This window comes from Mytilus galloprovincialis, chromosome 7 (genome assembly GCF_965363235.1).
Source record: "Mytilus galloprovincialis chromosome 7, xbMytGall1.hap1.1, whole genome shotgun sequence".
Lineage (NCBI taxonomy): Eukaryota > Metazoa > Mollusca > Bivalvia > Mytilida > Mytilidae > Mytilus > Mytilus galloprovincialis.
In genome coordinates, this window is record NC_134844.1 from 28,211,860 (window position 1) to 28,232,829 (window position 20,970).

Consider the following 20,970-nt stretch of genomic DNA (forward strand, 5'->3'; position numbering starts at 1 on the left):
TATACTCCTCCTAAGTTATTCACTGGGGATTGTTCAATTCTGTGGCCATATTCCTACATTAAATGAGGAATATTTATACCTTCTATCTCTTAATCTTGATACATTGCATTTAAAGATCCTAGTATGTAGATGTTGATTTACATACCACTTTTCAATGACATATGTTCATATTACATTAACATATACAAAAAGAAGATGTGGTATGATTGCCAATGAGACAACTATCCACAAAAGACCAAGATGACACAGACATTAACAACTATAGGTCACCATACGGTCTTCAACAATGAGCAAAGCCCATAAAAGGCCCCGATAAGACCATGTAAAACGATTCAAAGGAGAAAACTAACGGCCTTATTCATGTAAAAAAATGAACGAAAAACAAATATGTAACACATAAACAAACGACAACCACTGAATTACAGGCTCCTGACTTGGGACAGGCACATACATAAATAATGTGGTAGTCTATCCTGAATATGCACATTAATTTGCTGCAGGACGTTAAGCAGCAGTCCATACTTTCACTTTACCAAAGTTATAAATTTATACAAAACTATTCTTACCCTTTCATATGTCAATCTCTTTAGTTAGTTTATGGCTGTGTCTAATATATATTATGATAGCTAAAACCTTTATGAAGTGCTAAATTTGATTTTATATACTTTGTTTACAATGAATTTACATCAAATCTGCTCAAATTTTTGTTGCTTCTCAATGAACAGAACCATACTTGAGGAAGCTAATCATTGATGTTTGTATGAATACTGATATTTACAGATGATGATATATTTGGAAGTTTAAGAAATATAAATGATTCTCAATCAGACAAAGAACTTGATGATGGTAGAGTACTGTTTTAGTATAGTACATGTAGAAAGTAGTTGGGTCATGAATGTTAGTTTCTTTGATAGGGGTATTATATGGTTTTAGAAAGTGTAGATAAAATAATATGGTAGACAAAGCATGTCTTTATTGAAATAGTTAGATATACAAATTAAAAAAGGGGGAGAATAGCAAGGCACAAAAAATATATTGAGGATTATCAATGCAATGGCAAAATGTTGTATGGTAATTAGTATTCATGGTGTTTATATATCTCAACTTGTACGATTCGCTCGTGTATGTAACAATGTATTAGATTTTAGCGAGAGAAATTTATGTATTACTGAAAAACTATTACACCAGGGTTTTCGATATCACAAACTGGTCAAAACATTTACTAAATTTTATCACCGGTATAAGGAAATAATTCGTAAATATAACTCAACATGCAGACATCTTATACGTTCAGGTATTTCACATCCAAAATTTTATGGAAATATTCTTTATAAAGCACAAAAATGTCAGTATTCTCCTCAGAAACTAACAAAACCTTTAAATAGACTTATTAAAAGGGGATATAGTTACGATACTGTTGTCAGGTCATTAAAGATTGCATATTTTGGCTTTAACATTGATTCACTGATAGGGTCTTTGCATCGGAACTAAACACATTTATTTCTAAAAAAACAGTTGTTGGCATGACACGGGTTATGTTCTTCTCATATATTTTATGATAGTATGATACTAAACCCCTAACGGGAGGGTTGTACCTGATATTCATATGATGAAGACATAATCTTTCAATCAGTTTAATTGAGGTCTGGAGCTGGCATGTCAGTTAACTGCTAGTAGTCTGTTGTTATTTATGTATTATTGTCATTTTATTTATTTTCTTTTGTTACATCTTTTGACATCAGACTCGGACTTCTCTTGAACTGAATTTTAATGTGCGTATTGTTATTCTTTTACTTTTCTACATTGGCTAGAGGTATAGGGGGAGGGTTGAGATCTCATAAACATGTTTAACCCCGCCGCAATTTTGCGCCTGTCCCAAGTCAGGAGCCTCTGGCCTTTGTTAGTCTTGTATGATTTTAAATTTTAGTTTCTTGTGCATAATTCGGAGTTCAGTATGACGTCCATTATCACTGTACTATTATGCATATTTTAGGGGCCAGCTGAAGGACACCTACGGGTGCGGGAATTCTCGCTACATTGAAGACCCATTGGTTGCCTTCGGCTGTTGTTTGCTCTATGGTCGGGTGGTTGTTGCTTTGACATATTCACCATTTCCTTTCTCAATTTTATTGAGATTTTTTTATTCTGATGGGTTTTATTTTCATATTTACACTTCTTTAAATGAAATGTATAAAATTAGTAGATTTGAGGGATTCTGTCGTCAGTAATGCTCAGGACCTCTTGTGAGAATTAAACTGTACCAATCTGTTGATAAGATGTTAGGTACAATTTGTGCCTTAGTACACATTAAATCTTTTATAAAAAGTCAAAAACAGTGAAATGGTGATAACTATACAACTACTAAATATCAAAGGAATGAAATACTTAAATGTAAAAAAACAAAACAATATAAAGCTTTAAACTAAAAAATTACTTGCTTATCACTTTCTAGACTGAATTAGATGAATAATGCACCACTTATTAAAAAGGAGCACAATTTTCATTTCATGCACTTTACTACTGAATTAAATTACAAGCTTCAAAGAAAACGACGACCAATAGGTCATTACAGTGCTTGTCCTGGAGAGTATTTGTCCTCGATTTGTTGACATAGAAGATATAAGTAATAAAACACAAACATCCAGGTATAAGTAATGTAGGCACTTCAAACATTCCGGTTGACAAGCGTAATAGCAACACTGTTTTACGATGTATTACATTGACTAATCTCTATAGTTTAAATAGATATGTTGATCCAGTGGGGTATTCCTGTGTTTATATAGTACGTTTACCTTAGTAAAGGATTGTTAGCTCTCATCAAATTAGGATTTTAAGAATGAGATTGTCACTTGTTTTGTTTTCCGATTATAATTGGATTAATATTGAAGTTTGTTGAAAGTAAACTTTGTTTTATTTCTATACAAATGTATTTTGAGGTGGAATGTATTGTCAAATTATTTTTTTCATGAATTCCAAACTTAAGTACTCTCAGCCTTACATCAGGTCACTTGTAACAGTCACCTGTCTTATTTTTAAAGGTATCCAAGCAAAGAAGGTTCATCTAGCTTCGAGTGCAAGTTGCATTCTTGGACAATTTTTAAGGTTCTTAAACATCCTTGACTTTAAAATATTCGGCTTTGAGCGTTCCTGATGAAGGTAATCATAAAAAGAATTTGGACGCATGAAATTTATAGCGGTGTTGTTTTCATTTTTTAGAACTATCAATCTAATTTAGTATCTGCAAAAAATTGGGCATGGAACTGAAAATAGTCAATGACCTTAAACACTTGTACTCGTATACCCATAGTACCATTTACCCCATTGAGGTTCCATAAAAGTACACAGTAATTTAAAACAGTTTTGTTTTTCATTATGAAGATAATATCTATACTAATGAAATATTTAGATAAAATGATAGTGTGTTCATTGCAATTTTTATGCTGGAAAAAATAATTATATTCTTTCATTGGAATAATTTTAAAAGTCAAATATAGCTTCTAGCTTTGTAATGTTTCATATTCATGAATAATTATTATTCAAAAGATCAATTGTCTAATAGTAAACCATTGTTTGATTCTAAAATTGATGATTTGTTGTTAAATTACCTTTTACAAAAATATGATCAAAATATCAAATACATTTTTGTAGTTCTTTTGTCTTGGTTAATAAACATATAACAGTAAAAGTATTGACCACCTCGTCATTTCATACAGAATATTTAAATACAATGTATCTGTTACTTAATAAGAAATTTAAAAGGCTTTAGGTTTGGGCATGTTGATCCGTTTTTAGTAGGTTCAGTCATTTGAAACTAGATCTACCCTTTTAAATACCAACTGTCGTCCACATGATCAATGCTTTCACTTAGATGAAGTTGATTTGTATTCAAATAGGATAATATATCCATAATATGTATCATTCAGAAAGTTTAAAATGGAACTATTTATTTTGGTGATGTGAATTATATTATTGGAATCTAGGGATCTGTTTTCATTGGAAAGTGTTCAGTTTAAATCAGTGTTCAAGAAAGAGAATCTAGTCAGAGGGAAAAAGTTAAATGCATTTCATTGGAGTTGAATATCTTTTTCAATATATGTAAGAAAAGGAAATTAAAAAAGTATTTTGATATCCTGTGATGTAATTTATTGGAAGTTATTATTGTGGTTTAATGGATAAGGTAAACTGAGTGTTTTATAACTAAAAGGCAATTGAAGTTATCAATAATTTCATTAATATTTTATAAGTCGTTGATTACAAAATAATAGACGATTAAGTCTGTTTTCTCAAGTTGTTTACTGACTGCATTTATAATGCAAGCAAAATGCTTAAAGATTAAACTCTGAAGTAATATCATGCATTGATTAGTTACTGTACATGAATTGTACATTAAAAGACATAAAGATTAAACACCAGACATTTTGGATATATAAATTGGATTAAAATTCTGTGGGACAAATACGTTTCGATAGTGCAAAACATGCAAATATTTTGTTAAAATGACTTGACTGTAATGCACAAAGAATTGAGAGATATACATTTTCTATTGATATTTATGAGAATTAAATCATGATGCAAAATAGAATAAGATTAAAGCTGCCATTGAAAGTGAAACGAAGAAAAGTAGGAAAGTAAAATTTATGTTAGGAGTATACTGACATTTGATCGAATTAATGTTATAAGATATAAAAAGACGATGAATAACAGCATTGAAGAAATATTTAACATGACTGGGAGAGGCGATCAGCTAACCAGGTTGCCTGGGATAGATATGCAGCTGAGTGATGGGGAGAATTCCTCAGATGACGAAGACGATCGCCTCCTAATGTTTCCTTGGTCTTCTTTTGTAAATTCAGACATATTGTCTTTGGACTTTTTCAAAAATGCAGGTAATTAATAATAGTATTATATATTCCTTGTCACAAGTATGGCATGCCAAATTAAAATACTTTATTCTGATCATGTGTCCTTCCAGATATTGTGTTAGTTTATATCTAAGTATTAGATAAACAGGGATACTGTGGATTCATTTATTTTCATAGGTACCAATTTTCATGGATTGATGAAAACTTGCATATTTCTTGATATTTAAATTTGTTGTTTTGGCAAAGTCTGCATACATCCCTTTATAAAATCTGTATTTCATTGAACATTTAAATTCATGGTCCACTGTACCCACAAAATCTACAAAAATTGGTATCCAACGAATATAAATGAAACCACAGTAAGAGGAATTGTCTCAAATACCACACAGTAAAACAACAACTACAACCACAAACACAAAGACTCCTAAAAACAGATATAGAAACACAACATCAGACAACACATGGACCAGATAGCCTGACTTGATACATGCACAAGTTGATAAACAAAAATATATATCACTAAGTACTTTATTCCTCTTAAACAATACAGCATTGATCAAAGTAATCTAATCACCTTGACCTACATTTCATAGTACAATGAGTTTATAATTACCGTACTGGTATGACTGTGATGATTTTCATGTTTAGATTGAAATCCCAGGATCTGAGATGTTTGTCAAATATATTTAAAATTGAGAGTGTATGTTATTCTTTAATCTTGGAGTCTAGTGCTGGTGGTTGATGTTGTCTGTTGTACATGAGTCCACTATCTTGGAGTCTAGTGCTGGTGGTTGATGTTTTCTGTTGTACATGAGTCCACTATCTTGGAGTCTAGTGCTGGTGGTTGATGTTGTCTGTTGTACGTTGTACACTATTTTGGTGGTTCCTTTTATCCTTCAATGTATTTTTAGGCAGTGTTTTTAAAAATCTTTATTTGGTGTTTCATTCACTTATTTAGTGCACAATGTTTCCATAACAAGTAGGCTTCTTTTACATATAATTTACATGTGAGTGACTAGTTATATTTTGCTTCAATTCCATTTGACATGAAACCGTTGTTTATTTTGAATGTAAAGATTTCTTTAAATGCTATAGAAACCCTGTAGGCATCCAAGGTTGGTAGCTATATTTCCAGTTTCATCTCTACCTTTGGGAGAACAACATCATAGTTCAGTGGGATGTTCTTTCTTATGTACCTAGTCTATGTCCATTAGGCATTTCAATTAATTTCTATGGGACAGGCCACGAAAAAATGAATTGGCTGGTACTTTAAGAAAGTATTTCCATAGTAACACTTCAAATTTATTTTAGACAAAATTCCTAAAGCCTGCTTTTCTCATTGCTTGCTTTATAAGCTACAATTAGCTTAATTCAAGTCATAAAGCATTGCAATTTTATTGAACTTAAAGTTTTGGGCATGTTTAGTAAGAGGAAATCTGTATTTTCACCAAAATTAATGCAAAATTTGTGTAGACAAAGTTATGATATGATCTGAAAGTTTCTTTACTTCTCATAGTATACAATACATGTATCATGTGTTATAATTATTCCGGTTTCTAAATGTATATCCAATGCTTTTCAAAAGAGGACTTAGTCACCTAGACACCCATCAGATTGCTTGATAATACAGTTATTGTACAAATGTAAATACGATAAAAACATATATCAGTTTACTGTTTGAGTTCTATGTGTGATAAATGTCTTTTTAATCCTATGGTAGTTGTTTTGGGATTAGTATTTATGGAGATGCAGGATTTGATAGAAGCCATGGTGTGGTTTGTCAGGTCACATGATTAGTTTGCTCCTTAAATGAATATTATACCTAGATGGTCATTTTTATAGTGCTCAAAACTTGATACGACAATAACTTATAAGTATAACGGTTATTTTATCAAAGAACTTTTTATTGTTGAATGTTAAGCGTCAAACTTGTGCTTAAGATTAAAAACATTTTCACATATCAAAGATAACCCAATACCTTGTACAGAAACTAAGCAATTTGTTAGTGTTTCTTTAGAAAGTTGACTTCCTTTATAGGAGAGTGTAGGATATTTGTAAGAAATGTGTCTGCTTGGGTGCATGTCCCCAAATGAACTCTGTATATGAATATACATGATATACTTTTATAAGTAAATACTGTCTATAAAACTGTCTAGATTTGCTTTTTTTTCTTTCTTAATTGTTAATATTTTATCCACTGATTTGGAAGTCCAGGTGAGGCTTTTCAATAATCATTTCATCTGTTTGACATAAGGACTAAAATTCCATGGTGGAAGCTGTTGCAGAAATTGCTCTACAAAGAAATAAACTTGGTTAAACTGCTTATTAGCATGAAATCAAAAAGCACCTGTTATATTCTTGTAAGATTTTTACCTGCTTAGATCAAAGAGTATTTAAGTGGGGTTATATAATGACCACAGCTTATTAGTACTTAAGTAGGAATTAACAGGTCAGACATTGTGTTCTATTGTTCTGTGTTTATTAAGCTTTATAGGTTTGACACAGTGTTGTATCTATGTATTAAATAGTATTTAGTAGACCCGTTAATGTTTTGATCATTGAATTTGTAAAGTTGTTTATTTTATAATTAAAATTCAACGGCAATTTCAATGTTTTGAATATTGAACCAAGAGGGTTAATGTTTGAATGATAATTGTCTTTGCATTGTTCATAACTGAACATCTTGCTTTAACTACTTTCATTATAATTCTCAAATATTATCGTAATTTTTTAATCTTATGATATTTTTTAGTTTCTTACTTCGGCCATTATTCTTTCCTCATTTATAATCTTGTGGTCAAAATAATGTTGAATCTGAGAGATTATTTCAGTATTTACACCAAGATGTCATGAATTTTTTTTATATCCTCCATTTATTATGTTTTACCTTGATATAAGGTTAAATTGCTGAAAAACTCATCTTCTACATTATTGAAATCACTTTCTGTATGCAATAACCATAATATCTTATTGTAAATTGAGATACACCCAATCTGTGAGTTTAATACCCTACTAGATGTATCTAATAGATATTGGTATGCATTATAAATCCAAATAACAATGTTGAAGTACTTATAGCCTATATAAGAAGATAAACTGTAAATGGACAGTTGAATTTATTATAGCATTAATTGTTTGAAAACAGGTGGCTCAGGTAGTCTACAATCTGTCATTACTAGCAAATTGATAACAAAGTAGTTTTGAAAAAAATGTGTATGGAAAAAGGGGGGGGGTTATATTGAAAAAATCTATGATGATATGAGTGAAAGAAAAGTATTCTAATGTATAAAAATGCTGTAACTACTTAGATTGTTTATACAGAGACAACTCCAGAAGAAAATTATTCACACAGTGCTCGACTGTTTAGAGGTATAACAATGGTTGAGGCTAGAAAATGGAATGTGATAATCAAAACCAGTTTTTATTAGCTATATATTTATAATATACTAGTGGGCTAAATGGTGCAGAATTTATTTTGTTTAGTAGAATCTTGAATATTCTTAAATGTATTTTTGATAAAATTTCAATGGGGATATACTGTCTAAATCATTATTAAGAAATGTCAATTGAATTTAAACGGTTCCTAATGGAATGGACTATTCTTCAGTGATCAAAATATTGCTATGTTTTTTAAAAGTGAATGCTGAATTACGTTATAGAAATTCTTAACAATTTTGTGAAGAAATAAAACTGTCTTTCAGCTTAACTGACTGCTGTTGTACTTCTTTTTTTTATTGGAATACCATTTATATGTTTGATAAAGAATTCAATAATTTTAATAATTTATTTGAAAACCCTGGTCAAACCTTAATCTTCAACTTATTTGAAGCAAGGTAATATGTCATTGTGTTTAAATGTATAGCAGGAATAAATGTTCTGAATTTTACTTGCAGATAACAAACTACAAGAAGAGTTGTTACGGACCACACAACTGGTTTATAGCTATCAAGATGGCAAAGGAATGGTATGTGCTTAATAAAAATCGGTCCTATTTTATTTTTAATATTTTGAGGCAACATTTCTCATTGAATCTTTGAAACTTTAATGACATGCGTCTCATTGAAGGTTTGCCTGTATTAATACTTGAGACTTTGAGTTATATTAAGTATGAGAGAATAAACATGTGAAAACATTCAGTTAAGATCTCCTGTTACTCTCAGTGTCATCTGGTGTTAGTCTCCATTGTCATAGCACAACAGTTCCATATGAGAAACGAATCACACAGGCACCAAATTCAATATGTTGATTAATTAACTAAGAACATACTTTCTCATGCATCCTTCTGGAAAATCATGTTAACTTTCAATTTGTTGTACAAGAAAATACTTCATCAAGAAAAAGTATACAGGATATAGCTGAATGTGCAGAAGAAATAGAAATAAAGCAATGAATTTTGATGAGCAAGAATAGTTTTTTTTTTGGAAGCTCTGATGTTGGTGTTATCTTATTCATGTGTTTCAAGATAAAACAATAAACAGAACATTTGTAAAACACAGAACCAGCAAACTATGTGTGGAGAGGCAGCATCAGTGGAATATTGACTTTCTAATATTGTTTTGCTTGAGAGCCTTACAGAGGAAGAATTCTCAATTATGAGTTAATACTTCAAAAAATGGTCAACTTTAAAAGTAACAATCAGTTGTTTATCTATTAATCAGTGCCAGCCCAAGTTCTGGAACAATTTATCAATTTCATTACATATCAATTATTTCAGGTACCAAAACTTAGAGAACCCAGGAGTTTGTTTGCATTGTCTAAAGAACTTGGTCCACAGCAAGCAGCTAGATGGTAATATTTATGTATACAGTGGAGTCCCAGGTGCCCGCTTGGCCGGTGATACCGCGCATTATCTGTTTTTGTCATATCAACAAAGAAACACAAAGAAAATCATTCTTGTTATTGTTTTAGCCTTCCGAAAGGATAAAAAAGAATAAAATTGATAAGTTTAAGAGTTGAATAATAACTGCAATGCCGTGATTTACAATATTTGGCTAATATCAATTAAAAAAAATACATCATCAGATAAAATTTGTTTTATTTGTCAAATTTATATCAGATTGAAATAAATTTTGCTCTGCATCCTTGTTAGTGTGCTTGGTTCAAATTCAGCTATATTTCACAATAGAAAATCTTTCCTTTATTCAAAATAAGCTACTTTTGGAAGGCATGCACGAAATCACCGGACATTGGAGGAACTCCCAGAACAGGGGTTTCCCTAATTTATGACACGCATTACACAAAATATTGAGGGTGAAACCATACAAACAGAATATTTTATAAAATAAAAGTATGTTATGAATATGTTCACACAAAATTATTCATTTATTAGTTTTATCAGTTGAATGAAGTAAAGTCATAAGTCTTAGGTGCAAGGATACACCAGACTGCACCATACTGTTATATCAAGCACTTTGGTTCAAAGTATAAACAATACTTAGTAGTTTGTTGCTAATAGATCAAATAGATAAAAATGTCAGCAACTACCATTTTCCAATTAAATTGTGTATTGCTTCCCCCCCCCCCTTTGAATGAAGTAAAGTCATAAGTCTTAGGTGCAAGGATACACCAGACTGCACCATACTGTTATATCAAGCACTTTGGTTCAAAGTATAAACAATACTTAGTAGTTTGTTGCTAATAGATCAAATAGATAAAAATGTCAGCAACTACCATTTTCCAATTAAATTGTGTATTGCTTCCCCCCCCCCCCCCCCCCCTTTGAATGAAGTAAAGTCATAAGTCTTAGGTGCAAGGATACACCAGACTGCACCATACTGTTATATCAAGCACTTTGGTTCAAAGTATAAACAATACTTAGTAGTTTGTTGCTAATAGATCAAATAGATAAAAATGTCAGCAACTACCATTTTCCAATTAAATTGTGTATTGCTTCCCCCCCCCCCCCCCCTTTGAATGAAGTAAAGTCATAAGTCTTAGGTGCAAGGATACACCAGACTGCACCATACTGTTATATCAACCACTTTGGTTCAAAGTATAAACAATACTTAGTAGTTTGTTGCTAATAGATCAAATAGATGAGTGGATTTCAATGAAAATTGTACTGAATGACATTATGAATTTTAATTTCTTTTTGCAAATGTCCTGGTAGGAAAAAGGGTTTGAATGAATTTGTCTTTTCCTGTTTTTGTGTGTTGAGAACTTTGTGTCAGATACGAATACAAATACTTTATTAAACCAATTATCAGCCCATAAAGGGCAGGTTACATATAATGATTGCAAATGAGTAAAAAACCCAATAATGATAATGCTTGTGATACTATGATATAATTGCATTGGTGGTCTTGTCGTAGCATGCTTGTCTAGAGTGCTTAAGGTTGATGATTTGAACCCTGACTGGGTTATAGCAAAGACTTTAAAATTGAAAGGTGTTGTTTTCTGCCGATTGAGTAAGTTCAAAGACTGGTAAGCCCAGAATTATGTGTCAAGGTGCAGTGACATGCCTTCTTACTGACTGTTACCTTGTTAAATAGCAAATTTGCTAAAAAAAAAGTGTGTCTGTTCAGTACAAATTAAAACATGGTTCATTTTAATGGCACATTAACATGTTCTCGTCCTAAATATACATTTAATTTGCTACTGAAGATAAAAAGCAATCCAACTTCATCTGATATGTGTTTGTCTTTTGTTAAATTCATGCACAAGTTTGTTCTTTCAACACGTATTCCAGTAAATTTTCAGGAAGTTTGGAGCATTTTTCAAAGTTCAGTTTACAGCTTTCTATACTTAATAATTAATGACTTAGTGTTTTATTGAAGACTGAGTAGGGACCTTTGTATGTGTGCTTTTGGTTCTTTGTGCTGTTATATTGCTGTTTTATTGAAGTCTCCTTTATTTTCTTGTTTTATTCAATAACCATGGCTATGATCTGTATATTTTAGATGCATACTTGTATAATCTCTAGAAACTAATTCAAATGAATGCTTTTGCTTTGCTCAACAACAAACCATTACTATTGTTAATTGAGGATATTCTAACATTGATCTCTAGGCTTCAGATCTTTGAACTATTGCTACAAACCAATTTCACATTCAACTATCCTTTATTCATTAAATATTGTATACAACATGTCAGATACAAATATTTGATCTAACAGATACTTGAAAATTGTAATTTTTGTCACACCTCCATTATTATATAGTTTCAACAAATATTGATATTTTCCCTTTTTGTATTTACAAAGTAAACAAAATGATATTTTTAATTTCTTCTTTTGTTACAGGCCTTCAGAAATTCAAGTGTTGAATGAAAAAATAAAACATATGTATTATATTCCTCCTGAACCTGAGCCATTCTATAAACCAAGTAAGTAAACAAGTTATATTATAGTAATTCAGTTTCTAATGTCATACAGACATCGGGAAGTTATTGTCAACATTCAGGGTCTTCCCTAATAATGAATGCTAAGTACTTGAAAAATAGACCATTACTAAAGAAAGTGACTGGAAAACTTTTTTGTCACTTTCAGCAGTTTCTGTTTTTGTCTGTCTTGAAAGCTTTTCAGTTATTCTTTGGCAAGCAAATGGCTTATAATCTTTGTCACAGTGACAAAATATACATTCAGTATGAATTTTTTCATTGTTGAAGGCTATGATTGCATCTTGAAATTGCTCACATCCACTTAATATGAATTTTGGTGGATAGCTGTTTCATTGGCAATCATACCACATCTCATAATTTTTATATTCAATGCAACGTAAAACAAAACCAATGGTTTGTTGATATTTGAGTAAATGGCAAATAAAGCTGCAAACCAAATCATATGCATCAAAATGGTTGTTTTTGGGTTTTTTTTTTTTTAGTAAAAAATGATTGTATGGTGCAATTTTTATTCCTGATAAAAACTTAAAAAGCATTGTTTACTGAAGAGATTTTCATCAAATACTTGCAAGTAACGAAGTGATAAAATGTAAAATGACTATTGCGGCAAACATCTTTTATCATAATATTTTTGATGAGTCTTATGCCAAATACACCACATCTTAAAATTTCATATTGATAATTTGTCTGCTTCACATTTATGTAAATATAAACCATAAGAAAAAGTGGGGAAAAATTTAGTCAACAATAATTCTTCTATAGTTATATCAAGGACTTTAAAAATTTAATAATTGACGTATTTAATGTGGTGTGTGATTTCAAACTTCTGATGTCAATTGGGGTTTAATAGCCTCTTTAAATGTTTTAACACTAAAGCTGTTCTCTTTGTGTTCCCTTGAAGAATTTACAATACTATATATAGCCTGGTTTGTTGATATGTATTGGTTTTATACAAGGATATAATAATTTATTCCAATATTTAATTAAACACTTGTACATAGCTATTTAAACTTACAAGTCGTTACACTTAACAGTTGACAGTCCTTAATGGCCCATGATACCAGGCCTCAAGTTTTGAAGTTGCTCTTGTAAAAGGGTGAATAACTTTCTGTTTATTTATTGAAATATTGAACTTATTGGTGCATAATTTTAATTAAATTTTCAACAAAAAGGATATCAATTTTCAACATAAATATACTAAAATATACTATTTGAACTAATAAAATTTGATTTAAAGCCAATTTTTCATAATTGGCATGAAATATGATTTTTATACTTGGATAATTCTCTAAAAACCTACCTCAGAAATGTTAGGTAATAAATAGTTATTGATATTTTAATAGAAAAAGGCAATAAATGTCAAAATATAAATTATTTGCTCATACAAGCATCATTATATAACTCAATTTGTAAACAAGAAATAAATTTAAATGTTGAATAAGAATTTTGAAATGACCCACTTTATACTTTTTTTAAAAGAAGTAATACTATGTGGTTTTCATTATTTTGTACATAGTAAATTAAATGGTATTTATCTGTCCTGACCAGTCTAAAGTATATATTTATGATAGGAAAACAAACTTCCAATGTTGACAGTTTGCAAATAACCTTTATATATTATCCATAGTTATGTACACTCAAAATAACATGTTTGCATGAATATAAAATAAGGAGATGTAATATGGTTGCCAATGAGACAACTATTCACTGGAGTCCAAACTACTGTGATTTAATAAACTTTAGGGACATTCAACAATGAATTAAACCCATAGCTTTAAAATTCCAACATGAAAAAATGTGATACATTTCAAATAAAAAATGCAACAGCATATTTTTTATAACAAAACAATTAATGGAAATCAATATGACAGACACAAACCATGTATGAAAGTTTTTGAAGATGAAACAATGTGAATGAATTATCTTCACCTGTCCTAGCTGTGGAACCATAGCTCTTAGGTCTTTATGATATTTTGTTTTACTCTTTGTGGGCCATATATATGTTTGGCAGCTACACCTGTCTTTGAATTTATTTTCATGTTTTAGTGGCCAGTTTGAGTTTTCAGGATTAGGTCTGTTCATCAGTCACTATACATGTAGGACAATGATATTTGGTATGTTGGTTATGAGGAATGTAGGTCTTCTAACAATTTTCATGTCCCCATTGGATCTTTCAAGCTCCAGGGGACAAGTTAAGTTTTCAGAATCATGTATTTTTCTCAATGAACTCTACATGGAAGGTCCACAATATTTTGGTTGGGTTTCAAGGATTCAGGGGTATTTATCACTCTTATTATAAATTATAATGTAACTATGATTATCATTTTAAGCTGGAGCAGAGAAAATGCCAATGGTAAGAGGAGAAGAAAATGGTGGAAGACTGGTATTTATGTATGAACCAAAGGCTTGTTTTGTAAGTAATAGGATTTAGGGAAAACTTGTATTTATGTATGAATAAAGGCAACAGTAGTATACCGCTGTTCAAAACTCATAAATCTATGGACAAAAAACAAAATCGGAGTAACAAACTTAAACTGAGGGAAACACATTACATAAATACATAAAGACTGGTATTTATGTATGAACCAAAGGCTTGTTTTGTAAGTAATAGGATTTAGGGAAGACTTGTATTTATGTATGAACCAAAGGCTTGTTTTGTAAGTGATAGGATTTAGGGAAGACTGGTATTTATGTATGAACCAAAGGCTTGTTTTGTAAGTAATAGGATTTAGGGAAGACTGGTATTTATGTATGAATCAAAGGCTTGTTTTGTAAGTGATAGGATTTAGGGAAGACTGGTATTTATGTATGAACCAAAGGCTTGTTTTGTAAGCTATAAGTGATATGATTAAGGGAAGACTGGTATTTATGTATGAACCAAAGGCTTGTTTTGTAAGTAATAGGATTTAGTAAAATGTTATTAATAAATAATGAAACAAAAAATATTGGAAATATCAAGCATGAAATGGATTCAACAATTAAAAGCAACTTTTAGAAGTCTGCATTATTAATAATAGATCTTTATGAGATATGAATTATCATTGATTACATTTTACCAACCATGAAATGTTTACTATTCATGTTGCCATGGTTAAGTTTTCAATAAGACTGATTTGTATTGGAATATTTACCAAATAAAAATCCCTTGGTTTGATGTATGATTAAACAGAATAGACTAACAAACTTCATATCTATTGAAGTAAAGACATATGTATCAATTTCATGCACACAACATATGATTGTAAAAGAACCCTCATTTAACAACAGATACATTTTGATATCAATTGGTTGAGAAAATCTTGATTGAAACCTTGAAAACTCAAAATACAGTTCAATTAGGCTCTTACTTTTAGGTGCACTAAACATTATTTTAGGCATTATCCATTTCTATGATTACAACTGTCTATAAATCAATAAGTTATAATGCATTCTATTATTTTGATTTACAGTTTATGAGATCAAGAGTGAATGGATGTCGGACAGGACCAGAAAAAGTAACATGTAACCTGAAATCTCCTGAGGATAAAACACTTCTGTTTGATTCGAGATTTGAAAGTGGAAATCTTGCCAGGGCAGTTCAAACGTAAGGAGAATAAATCAAAGCAAAAAATTGTCCACGAATTACTGTCAGAAAAAAATGCAGCATTCCCATTTACCTATTTGAATTAAATTATGGTTCTATATCGTGAAAAGTAAAAATTACACTATAAAATGTATGCGTCTGAATCACTTTTCTGGATTTACCTTCATCAGGTATGCTAAAAACAAAAAAGTATAAGTACATAATCACATGTACAGCTATATAACCAAAAGTTCATATATGTGTTCAGGGTATGTAAATGTATACAGACATATACATACAAGTATAATGTTTAGAAACAGAAAAAAAGTAATGCATCCTGTAAGATTTTATGATGTATTAGGGAAGACTCATGATCTATTTCTTATTAAAGGTCTTCATGGCCCACATTACCCATAAAAAAGTAATGAGTTTGTGAAGCAGTGGTAATGAGGTACAGTTACATGCATTTTTGGTCAGCACTTGACTTAAAGTAAAGGCTACAATTTCTTTCCACAATGCCAACCATACGAAACAGTATAATCCAGTTCAAAATTTTATTGAAAAGAATTGTACAAAAAAAAGTAATTGAACAGTTTGTGAACAAAAATATATATGTATTAAACATATGAGAACTTTATGATAATTTCATTTTTTCAGGTCTGAAACAGATTATGAATGTTGGCTGAGATATGATTTATACACAACAAAAAATACACAGTGGTTTTATTTTAGAGTAGCAAACACAAGGCCTAATGTAACATATAGATTTACTATTGTCAATTTTATGAAGGTAGGTTTGATATAGTTTTGCCAGTTTCCTCATATTAAAGTCTTGATAATTAGGAAACTGGCAAATCACAGGTTTCATTAAAGATGTGAGTCCTATAGAAAAATAATCATGATCTCAAAAATAGTATTATAATCTTTTCTGGTCTGTGTGTCTGTTCGTTTGTCTGTCATTTCGTTCATCGTCCTGCTTCAGGTTAAAGTTTTTGGTCAAGGTAGTTTTTGATGAAGTTGAAATCCAATCAACTTGAAACTTAGTTAACATGTTCCCTATGATATGATCTTTCTAATTTTAATGCCAAATTAGAGATTTTATCCCATTTTCACAGTCCACTGAACAAAGAAAATAAAAGTGCAGATGGGGCATCTGTGTACTATGGACACATTCTTGTTATGTACAACTTTACCATTTCTTTAAAGTAAGAAGAAGGGAAGAAATACTGGAGGTGCAGAAACAGCAAATCTATTTAAATTGCACCCCCCCCCCCCAAAAAAAAAAACCACACATTTTAATAATAGCAAATGTACTATACTACTACTTGTATTCCACTTTTGGGGTGGGGGGTTGAACCAAATTGAAACCAAACCTCCCTATTGTTTGATGGTCATTTTAAGTTTTAGTTCATGAATGCAGCTTAGAGGAAACCTACCCAATTGAACCAGAGGTTACTGTGTACTATAACATCCTGCAGAACATGAATTGCACCTTCTGTGAAGAATCTATTTTTTGAACTTGATTAGCACCCAAAATTAAAAAAAAAAAATCCTTATTTAGACCCAAGCAAGGGGGATTTATCATTAAAAATCCATACAGCCAAGTAGGCACCACGAAGCAAATATAAGAGTTGTTGTAAAGGTATTTGTACATGCAGACATCCTTCATACTTCAAAACATGATTGCCACAAAAGGTATGTAAAATGGTTCAATTTCTCCCATTCATTGTTTGTTTATCCATACCAATGTTCTAGAGCCAGATTTAAAGTACAATATTTACAAAGAATTTTCTGATTTCAGCCTGACAGTTTATATAACTATGGTATGAGACCATTAATGTACAGTGAGAAGAATGCTCAAGGCAAGAAGATAGGATGGATACGATGTGGGGCAGAAATTAAATACTACAAAAATAATTTAAAGTGAGTTATAACATGGTTAAAGTTCCTTCTATTAAATCGAAATTTATCTATTAATGATAGAGATATGGTTAAACAAAAGTTAGAAGCACCCACCAAAAATAGTAACTACAATAGACGTCAGGTGTTGCCATACAATCTTCAAGAATTCAAAAGCTGTGTAGGGCCTTAATAAATATGGGCAGAATCAATTTGCGCCAATTGCAGTTTTGAAAAGGTATTAATTGCGCCACTCTCTTTTATTTTGATGGTATTAATTGCGCCAATAAATGAAATGAAATTGCGCCACATTTACCTGTTAATATTTTTTACTTATATCATACATTTAATTAACCTTTCCACTTAAGATTTAACTTAACACTCATCAAATTAAAGAAAATTCATCAAAAAATAAGTTGTTTAGGTATAGAATATTTTTTTCACGAGACAAGATGTCTGATATACCATTCAAGAAAAAAGAGGAAAACCGGTCATCAATGTTGAAGAACACGAATTCCGTCAGGCATTTGTACAGAAAATTGGAGTAATATTTTAAGGTGGAGATGTACAGTTAAGTCATGTTGTGCTAGGTTATTCACAGATGAATCATGTACAATTATTTTGAATGGAGAATTAGATCATATTCATGAAACAAATGTCTAGAAATAGAACTGCCCGCAAAAGAAAAGCAACCGATATGTTGGCAGAGCGACCTTCAAAAATAATAAATTCAGAGCTCTTCAAAATTGAAGAAGAAAATTTAGAAAAGAAAGATTTAAAACAAGTGCGTCAGTCAATGTATATAGAGAGAAGAAAACTGCATCCGGCTCAACCTAAAAATCAAGCAGAATTTTACAGAATATTGGATGATATTGGTGTTGTTAGTTACAAACAAAGATGATGACTTTTTAAAATTTCTGTGTACAATATCAGAAGAATTTTAAGTCAATCATTTAGTTGTTATATATATTGGCGCAATTAGATGATTATTTTATTGGCGCAAATGATACCTATAGTTTTGAAAATTAGGTGGCGCAAAAGAAGTATTGGCGCAATTAAGTTGTGGCGCAAATGAGTTACTTTTTGGCGCAAAAAGATATCGCCCATAAATATATTGTTTGTTTCTCCAATCTCGACCCTGCCAAGCCAGGTGTGGGTAGGTAGGTAGGGATATTATTTAAATTTTTGCAAAAAGCTGGAACAATATCGACCAATTCAGCAAGCCTGAAATCGAAAATGAATAAAATAGTATTTGACTTAGTTTTGGCAATGAAATTTTGTGAGTCTGACTGTTTTTTCAGGGTTGGTCAGGATTGGTGAAACAAACAATATTTTATTTTAGGCCTAGTTGTCTCATAATCATCAGTATTCTTTCTTTTTTTAATGATTTGAACAAAGACAATCAAAAATCTGTCATCCACACAAAATTGTTAAGAGAAGCAGAATAATAACACGACTCTTGTTTCTGGACAGGCAAACTTTAACATACCTTATGAAAATAAAAATAAATGGTACAATTACCTAAGAGACAGCAATCCACCAGATACCAAATGGCATGAATGTAAACAACTTTCAAATTTACATTAAAACTTAATTCAGTGTTACTTAAAGCAGAAATCATGTATTTATTATAAACCTTTTTTTCAAACTACTTAGTTTAGTTTCAATTCAATGAAGAGCTGAAAAAGAGTTTATATTAATAATGCCCGGGGGTAGTCAGTTGATTCGGTTGACAATTAATACATGTATGACCACTTGAACTTATAAATAATTTTTGTTGTAATGCTATATTTTAGGTATCAATCAGGTAGAGGAGAGAAGCCATTCTATTCATTAACATGGACTGTACAATTTCCAAATAGTCATGACACAGTTTATTTTGCACATTGTTTTCCATATACATACACAGATTTACAGGTATTTATATAGCTTTTGCTGTTTTTGTTACAGAAACAAACAAAAAAAATAGTTGAATTTATGTATTGGAATTAAAGTAGGAGAGGAAAATGTTATATGGCCCAGAAATTAGGGATAATTTTAAAGTGTGCATACGTGATCTTAAACTTGCCAAACATGATTTTAAGACAAAGATGTTCAGAAACCTAAATAAATGTATATTTTATCAAATTTCTGTATTTTCTTTGTTATGTTTCAACTAAAAGTATGTGTAAACAAAAGAAACAGCTAAAAAAAATTGTGATGTAAAACATGATAATGTATTAAAGTTTATTCTTGGTTGTTGTACACTCTTTTCACAAACCTACATAATTTCTTTGTGAAATTTTGCACACATGAAGTGAATGCTGTAAATCACCAATGCACATACCAAAAAAAATAAAATTTTTGAATAGCCATGCATATATTTAAAAAAAAAAAATTTGTCATATAAAAATCATTTTTGCTTGAAACTTGTTTTGTCGTGGTGTCACAATGATTCATAATTATTTATTTTTTCTTGTTTCAGGATTATTTGTTAGACTGCTCAAATGATCCTATAAAGTCAAAGATATGTAAACAGAGAGTTTTATGTAGAACATTAGCAGGAAATCTAGTCTATGTACTCACAATTACCTCCCCTTCACAAGCACCAGAAGATATCAAGGTAAATATAATGACAGGACTGTTAGACTTAAGTCAATGTGCTGTCTTCCCCCTTAATAAACACCCAATAGCTAAAATTATACCTCAACTATATATTGTATGGAAACTGCATACATACAGACAGGTCCTTAAGAAAACAGATATATCGAATTGCATATAAAAGAGAACAGTTTACCAATAGTAAAGTTGTTTGAATTACGTTCAGTAGGAATTTTGCTTGTTCACATTTTGACAGCTCATGAAAGGAGTAGGTCCAGTAAGACACCTTTTTGGCCCCAAAATATAGCAGTTTTACAAAATTGTTAAAATGTATACTTTTAGTTATTTATTGGACAATAGAATGCTTCTGCTACATAAATATGGGCTGTTTTTGACAATACTATGTACATATATCGAGTACTAGCACCATTAAGTAATGCTAAATTACTGAAATCCTCACAAATCTAGCATTTTGGTTAAATTTTAGACGGTTTCCGTGTAAAATGGAAGTGGCCGCATTCATGTTCATCCAAAATATTTAAATGTAAGTTGTATTTGATGATAATACATAACATATATAAAGGTTGAGGATGAACACGGATGCAGCCACTTTCATTTTTGACAAAAAACCATCTTACAAGTGACATTTTTATGCATATTTGGTAGATTTTTCATATTTGAGCTTGAATGGGAGCAATTTTAATGACTAAATTAGTTAAAATCTTTCAC

The 20,970-nt window shown here is 30.8% G+C and overlaps 1 protein-coding gene across 1 annotated transcript in view; it reads left to right on the forward strand.

The window, feature by feature from the left end:
* Positions 1–20,970, forward strand: part of LOC143082692 (uncharacterized) — a 106,857-nt gene that overhangs the window by 25,985 nt on the left and 59,902 nt on the right. The window contains exons 5-13 of the mRNA XM_076258504.1: positions 8,756–8,826; positions 9,577–9,650; positions 12,103–12,185; positions 14,531–14,613; positions 15,650–15,783; positions 16,420–16,552; positions 17,564–17,685; positions 19,458–19,578; positions 20,126–20,263. Coding sequence (XP_076114619.1) covers positions 8,756–8,826; positions 9,577–9,650; positions 12,103–12,185; positions 14,531–14,613; positions 15,650–15,783; positions 16,420–16,552; positions 17,564–17,685; positions 19,458–19,578; positions 20,126–20,263 — 959 coding nt within the window. The remainder of the gene's footprint in view (positions 1–8,755; positions 8,827–9,576; positions 9,651–12,102; positions 12,186–14,530; positions 14,614–15,649; positions 15,784–16,419; positions 16,553–17,563; positions 17,686–19,457; positions 19,579–20,125; positions 20,264–20,970) is intronic.